The sequence below is a fragment of the Rhododendron vialii genome, chromosome 4a (genome assembly GCF_030253575.1).
Source record: "Rhododendron vialii isolate Sample 1 chromosome 4a, ASM3025357v1".
NCBI classification, from domain to species: Eukaryota; Viridiplantae; Streptophyta; class Magnoliopsida; order Ericales; family Ericaceae; genus Rhododendron; species Rhododendron vialii.
This window is the reverse complement of record NC_080560.1, coordinates 17,831,927-17,839,868: the sequence shown is the minus strand read 5'-3', so window position 1 is coordinate 17,839,868 and position 7,942 is coordinate 17,831,927. Positions and strand designations below refer to the sequence as shown.

Here is a 7,942-nt window from a genome sequence, read left to right as displayed (position 1 = left end):
AGTCATATCTGAATGACTTTTGGATGCTATGTTGGAAAACATCTCTATCCCTGTGTAATTTGTTTTATAAAGTTTGTATTTCTAAAGTTAGTAGAGCCTCTGTTCGAGAAGCCCATGTGATGGCAGGTTTGGCAGATCCGGAGCTGTAACTTTGCAAGTTGTATCGATGTTTATTTCGGTGTGATATTATTAATATATGATTCTGGTGTTGCCTCAAAAAAAATAAAAAAATAAATTGTTTGAATCCAAGCAAGAGATCCATAACAATTGTAAACACCTTGTAGCCCTGTTACCTTTTCAGAGCGTCCCATTGTTATAAGTAAATAAGTGTGGATAAACAAATTTAACAATAATGTTCAAATAACACCACATATTGTAATAAGCAAAATTACAAGTTTTTTAGCAAATAACCAAATTTCACTCATTCTATAACCAAACTTAACAACTTTTACCAATAACCAAAACTCAATAACCAAACTCAATAACTCAAAAACGCCCCACATTGGAATCGTCTCATCAAGACGAATAATTTGGTGTGGTCGGGTGCGTGATTGGAACTCGTTTGCGATTGGACAAATGTGCATTGTGTATTGTGGGGGTATTTAATTTTGGTTAGGGATGCAAAAATAACCAATGTGGAGGTAGAGGTTATTAAGTTTGATTATAGACTAAATGGATAATCAAATACCGACGTGACACATTTTTGTTATTGGTTTCGATTATTACCATTGCGGATAATAGCTTATTTTTTCTGTATTTTTAGGTTCTTTTTGGGTATCCAGTATCCTACTATTTTAACTTTTAACTTTAACCTCCTATTAATGTACAGATTACCTCCTAATGGTTTAGGCATTTGGCGCATAATCTCTCTGACTTTTCAAAATGACTAATTCACCTCCTAGTGATTTTGGACTAAAGTGCTTTGTTAACACCATTAATAGCAGATGCCAAAATGATTGTCATACCCCTTTCCCTTCTCTTTCAATGTAGCTAACTTGATAATAATCACTTTTGTTTAGTATTCCAAAAATATACTACTCCACTTGACAATAATACTATTTTCATTCATCATATTCTTAAACATAAACTTTCAACGACTGCTAGCTCAAAAATCCTAGATCATGGATTCCCACTATGTCAAAAACATAGCACTATCAAATTCTCAATTTTGATCAACTTTTTTAAAAATAGGAAAGAATATCATTGGCATCTCAAGAAAAATAGGGTAATGGACAATCAACCAATTTCTTTTACACTACAAGATCACATCTGACGGAGCCCATGTATTTTGAGAGCCAATGTTATATTGATCGGGCTTGATTGCAACTGTTTCTATGTTTATGGATAAATTAAGCTGATTTAAAAGTTTAGATATGTAACTGAGTGTGTACCTTTGTTGTTGGTTGGCCTCCCCATTCTATGGAGATTATGAGGTGAGGGAATCAAGGGATGGCGATTCTTTGATTGGAACCTAACTTTTAGTCCGTTGACTCTACTCGTTAAATGGAGGATGGCGCCATATTGGGATTGCCTGGCCCTGACTAGCTCTCTAATTAACTGGGTAACATTTATGCCTAATAGTCCTCCTCGATCTAGGCCGAGCGACCTAAACTACAATATGGCGCAACAGAAGCAACGACCAAGATCACATCTGACGGAGCCCATGTATTTTGAGAGCCAATGTTATATTGATCAGGCTTGATTGCAACTATTTCAATGTTTATGGATAAATTAAGGAAAAATGACGGCCCATGACGTGTTTTGATAATTAATACCCGTCAAGGACAAGCTAAGAATATTTGTTAATGCTGACAATGCCTTTGACGGATATTAATTATCAAAATAAGTCATTAACCGTCATTTTACCATAAATTAAGCTGATTTAAAAGTTTAGATATGTAGTGTGTACCTTTGTTGTTGGTTGGCTTTCCCCATTCTATGGAGATTATGAGGTGAGGGAATCAAGGGATGGCGATTCTTTGATTGGAACCTGATTTTTAGTTCGTTGACTCTACTTGTTAAATGGAGGATGGTGCCGTGTTGGGATTATCTGGCCCTGACTATCTCTCTAATTAACTGGGTAACATTTATGCCTAACAGTCCTCCTCGATCTAGGCCGAGCGACCCAAACTACAATGTGGCGCAACAGAAGCAACGACCAGTTTTAGCAGGGTCAGATTTCGACTCGCGGCAAACCAACCTGAGCATATTACTCAAACCCCCTAATCAAACAAAATTTCACCTAAAAGTCCCAAAGTTCATATAATGTTTGCGAAATAGCACTTTGTAGACATTAAAACCTCCAGTGTTATGTTTTTTACTCTCTAATGAATGACCAATTATCAGGACTTTTAGCTATGGTGCATGGAGTGAAACCCCCACTTCCGTATGTGTGGAACCCTCATCGATATTATGATTTCTTATTAATCGACTAATAAGTTATTTCATGGCAATCCCTTCTATCACCTTATTGTGAAAGACCAAATTGGCCCCTTTTGCCATAAGTACTCTCAGACTACACGTGGCAGAGCACGGGGAGTCAATTTCATGATTATCGAAATATAAGATGTATTACTAATTACCCAAATTTGATCAAATATAAGTAGGTAGTTCTATTTTAATATCAAAACTCCAACGCAAAGAAAAATAGAAAAGAAAAAGGACTTGATTGTCTAGTTTACCCAATATTCAATGGCAATTTAGTCATTTAGCAACAAAAACTTTCAATGATAGTGTCAACCTAATGGAATGAAAAATCTAGACAATAATTTAGAAAATAAAGGATTTTGGGTGTTTTGGCTAAATAATTGAGCTAAATTATTTTTGGGTTTTTGTGTGAATTAGGGCCCTCGATTTCTAATGAAGAAAAACCGACCGACCCCTCATCGTCATTGTACTTAGTTTGTCTTGACGAGATAAATTTGAAAAGTAAAAAATTGTGATTAAAACATTTAAAAAATAGTTAAAGAATAAATAATAAAAAAGGGTAGATTTTTTGATTAGTTTTTTTTGCTTTATCTAAAAAAATTAAGTTTGGTTACAATTCCTTACTGTTAGATTTTTCTGGTCGATACGAATCAATAATCTCAAAAAAAAAATGATGAGGAAATTGGTAAATGATATATATATATATATATATATATATATATATATAGTCCGGATCCAATGAGGGATCCTTTACCGCCTTACGGTGCGGGACTCCCCTTTTTCCGATCGAATTGCGACGATTCGATCCGCTCAAATTGTGCAAAATGTGATTTTAAGGGTACTCGCGAGAAATCAGCAAAAAAAATGATCGGAAAAGGCTTGATTCGAGCAGTTTTTTACTGAAACGTTCAATAAAAAACTGTTTGGATCAAGTCCTTCCCGATCATTTTTTTGCTGATTTCTCGCGAGTACCTTTAAAATCACGTTCTGATCACTTTGAGAGGCTCGGATCGTCTCAATTCGATCGGAAAAGGGGAGTCCCGCACGGTAGCACCGTGCGGGATCCCTCATTGGATCCGGACTGAGATATATATATATATATATATATATATATATATATATATATATATATGGACTGGGTACTGGTCCCACCCACGCACTTATTAATCCACCAAATTTTGTACACATGCGGGCCATTACATGATGTTTCAACCTCCCATGAGCTTATGATAATTTTGAAACTGACTTCCTTTTAGCTAAAATTGGGTCTTGTGTTGGGAGTGGGGGTTTTAGTATCATAAAAGCATCTCCAATCCACCTCTATTTCTCCAAAATAAAAGATAGATGTGACACATTGAGGAAAGATTTTATAATTTATTCTATTTTTTCTTCACTTTTTGTACTTTTTGGGAAAATCTTTAAGGGACCCACCGTACTTTTTAGAGTTTGGTCCTCCAAAAGTAAATTTGGTCCTCTAAAAATGGAGGACCAAAAGTAAATTTGGAGTACAAAATTCCTCCAAACTCTAAAAAGGACGGTGGGTCCCTCAAAAATTCTCCCAAAAAAGTACAAAAAGTGAAGAAAAAGTTGAATAAATTACAAAATCTCCCCTCAATGTGTTACATCCATCCTCTATTTTGGATGGATTGGAGATGCTCTAAGGGAGAATGATACCCCCACTGCGGTTCTCCCACCGAACCGCCCACCGCACGCACGCCAGGCCCACTCCGGCTACCGAACGGCCGATTCGATCCGTCCAAAAATTTAAAAAAAAAAAACCGAGTGGGTCTACATAGAAATCAACGGCATCCGACATGTGTAAGTGCTCGATCCGAACTTGCAAAAATCAGAGATCCGAACCGTTAAAATATGGAAGATTGGTTTGAACACTTACACATGTCGGATGCCGTTGATTTTCACGTAGACCCACTCGGTTTTTTTTTATAGAATTTTTGGACAGATCGGATTGGCCGTCTGGTGGCCGGAGTGGGCCCGGCATGTGTACAAAATTTGGTGGATTAATAAGTGCATGGGTGGGACCAGGACCCAGTCCCATTGTAAATTTGATTCGTCCAAAATATTAATCCGTTTCGAAACGTAAAATAAGTCCTTATTTTTTAAGAAGGCAATTTCAAGCTCAAAAATAATGAATTTATTAAAATCTAAAAATATGCAATATGGATCTTATTTGAAAGATGTCGATGAAATCTTTTATACGGTAAAAAAAAATTAAAATTTATTTTTTATTTACATTATTTTTTAATTTAAAAATATAAAATAAATATTTATTTTTTAAGAATATATTCCGGAACGGGGCCTAAAATCCCCACTCCCAACACAAGACCGGAGTATTACGACCCATTTCGCGCGGAGACCACTTTCTGTAGTCTTCTACTTCGCACTATCCTTTCTCGGGTCTCCTCTCCCCCCTCCTTCTCTCTCTCGCTCTCTCTCTCTCTAACCATGAGTATCAGTATCAGTATCAGCATCGACGACTACCAGTTACCCTACGACACCCACAACCTCTACGACGTTAACTTCTACCACAACAAGATCCACACACTGGTGACCCACACCCCTTCCTTCGTCGATTCCTGGATCTCCGAGACCCTATCCCTCCACACCCCCGCCTACCCCTTCCGCTCCCCTTCCCTCCTCGTTGGCCTCGACATCGAGTGGCGCCCCAACTTTGCCTCCCACCAAGACAATCCCGCCGCCACCCTCCAGCTCTGCGTCGACCAACGCTGCCTCATCTTCCAGCTCATCCACTCTCCCTCAATCCCTTCCTCCCTCATCGACTTCCTCGCAAACCCCGCCCACACCTTCGTCGGCGTGGGCATCCACAAAGACGTCGAGAAGCTGATGGCGGACTACGGTCTGACGGTGGCGAATGCCCTCGATTTGAGGGTGCTGGCGGCGGAGGCTTACGGCGCGAGGGAGTTGAGGAATGCCGGCTTGGTGGTTCTTGCGAGGCAGGTGTTGGGAGCGGAGGTTGTGAAGCCGAAGAGGGTTACAATGAGTAAGTGGGATAATGTGTATCTTTACCCTAATCAGGTGCAGTACGCTTGCATTGATGCTTTTGTTTCTTTTGAGATTGGTAGGAGCTTGAATGCTGCTGGTAGTTAGGTGTTAGGGTTTTGATCTGTTGAAGGAAAAAAAGGGGGGTTAATTTGTGGGTTTCGTGAATAGGTTTTTTTTGAAGGGGTGGGATTTGGGGATGATTTGTGGTTATGATTGATAAGTGTTTGGATGGTTGGGCTTATGTTGAATCTTGAAGATACAGTATGTGTGGAGAACTTATCTTTGATTTTCATGTGCAAATGTTTGGTAATTTTGTTTTATGTTAGGTCCTGTTCGGTCGATATATTCTATGAGCATGATTTCTTTCTGGTGCAGGGTTATCTGAAATTAACTGCAGGACTTACAACATTGTCTGTTATTAGTTTGTTCTCCATTATATGTTATTTCAAACTTATTTAACCAAGTTTTTTTTTATCGATTGGTGGCGGGGGTGGACGCCTAGTGTAGTTTTGGAAGGCATTGTCTTAAGATTGGTGGCTCAGATTTCAGGGAGTGCAGAGAGGGACTAGCCTATGGATGGGTTGGGATCTAATGGTGTTAATAAGCAGATGCAGATGTGAAGGTGCTTAGTGGAATCACCCCTCTGTTCAGGGCCGGCCCCAAGGTAAGCTCAACAAGTCATCGGATTTGGGCAACCCCCCACCACGGGGCAACCAAAAGAAAAAAAAAAAAAAAAAACCGTGAAGTATGTAGTGAATATTTAAGTTAGCACAAATAATAACGAATAGGGCCTTTGGCCCAATGGCCATGTCTCTCCCTCGTGTATGCACGGGTTCGAATCACGCCATGGAGCTCTCTTTCCTTGTTTTTGATCTGGCCAAGGTACCCTTCCTTCATCTTTGTCTACTTTCCTAGAGCATCTTATTATTTTTTAATAAGCCTCCTACTATTATTTTTTTTTGGTTCAAATTTTTCATGTGATTTCTACTATTAGAAGTTGAAGGGTTTATTTCATAAATTAAACTTTCTTGTAATAATTTTTTTTATGTTTTGGTTAAACTATTTTACTTTTATATTTCTTTTGATTTCAATACCTGACATAGATGTTAAAATGTCTATATTGATAAATCTTACTCACTTAAATTTAACCTTAGTAGGCTATTTTGCTAAAAAAGATTTTAGTTTAATATTTCGAGAGTTAGTTTAATTAAGTTGTTCAAATTTCCTTCAGCTATGTTTCTTAATTGTGTGATTATATTTTTATTGAGAAGATGGTAGGTTCCAAATGGTATGTGATTTCTTATTGAATATATATAGTTTAATCTTCTGGTTACAGTTACTTCGGCGGAAACAAATTTTTCTTTGTTGAAATCTGTAAAAACTTACCTACGGACAATCATGTCATACGAGAGATTAAGTGGATTAACTATGTTCTCAATTGAAAATGAGTATATTAATAAGTTAAAGTACGATGACTTAATCAAAGAATTTGCTACAAGAAATGCAAGGAGATCGAAGTTGTTTACTTTGAATCGGATCGTGATAATTATAAAGCAATATAATTGGGGTTATATTTTGATTTTAGTTTTCGAGGTAATTCAAGCTAGCGAAAAGCAAAATGTAACTTTGATTTTTTTTTATTTTTACGTGTACATTTCTTTATATTTTTTGTAACTTTATAGTATGTGGACAATCGAACTTAGGACCGGGCTTGGACAACCCAGACATCCGGGCCGGCACTGCCTCTGGTGATATGGTGCAAATGGGTAAGCACGTCTGGCTGGCAATTATAGTGGCCTTAGTGACACTTCCTATTGGTTATGGTGGGAAGGTTAATTGGAAGGATAGGATGAGGTTTATTATTGGCATCGATCATAGAAATAGTATTTTATAGACACCACAGAGATCTTACTATGGACAAACATGCTTTATGTGAGATGGAATGCAGCTGTATGGATATCTTATCATCCTCATCTGACGAAAATATAGTATAGTCATTTAATTATTGGCAATGACGGACGAAATGACGTATGAGTCCGGGCGACCGCACTAGTTAAATTTCAAAATTTTCTTATTACCATAGTCATATTTTGTTTATTTATTTTTAATAACTATAGGTTTACCCCACCCAATGTTTTCTTGATAAATTTAATACCCGCCCATCTAAGATTTTTTAAAAGTTTGATGGAGTATCTATTATTCTAACATTTCAATGAGTATCTTAGTAGTAAGTGTAATAGAGGAGATATTGATGATATTTGCGCGGCTTGCAAATATATGCTATCCCAAGTACTTCACTGAGCAAGAAAACCTACGTTCGCAGTTTCAGTTGCAAAACAAAATTATCAGCTTGATGTTTTGAAACGTTCGGAGTTTCAGAATTCGTTCACAATTTTGAGTTGTGCCAATTATTGGCGAAAATAAAAAGGTCGATCATTTGTCCCCTTTCTCGATAGATTGATTAGTCTAAACTTTACCAATTTCTATAGCGACA

At 37.5% G+C, this 7,942-nt stretch overlaps 1 protein-coding gene across 1 annotated transcript; it reads left to right on the top strand.

Annotated features, from left to right (window-relative positions):
* The first annotated feature begins 4,781 nt into the window (after positions 1–4,781).
* Positions 4,782–5,822, top strand: LOC131323234 (3'-5' exonuclease-like). The gene has a single exon (XM_058354924.1). The coding sequence runs from the start codon at positions 4,891–4,893 to the stop codon at positions 5,551–5,553; it is 663 nt and encodes a 220-aa protein (XP_058210907.1). The 5' UTR covers positions 4,782–4,890; the 3' UTR covers positions 5,554–5,822.
* Positions 5,823–7,942: the final 2,120 nt, after the last annotated feature.

Bases quoted from the DNA above. Each gene is read 5' to 3' on its own strand.
- LOC131323234 (XM_058354924.1), top strand. From the start codon at position 4,891: ATGAGTATCAGTATCAGTATCAGCATCGACGACTACCAGTTACCCTAC.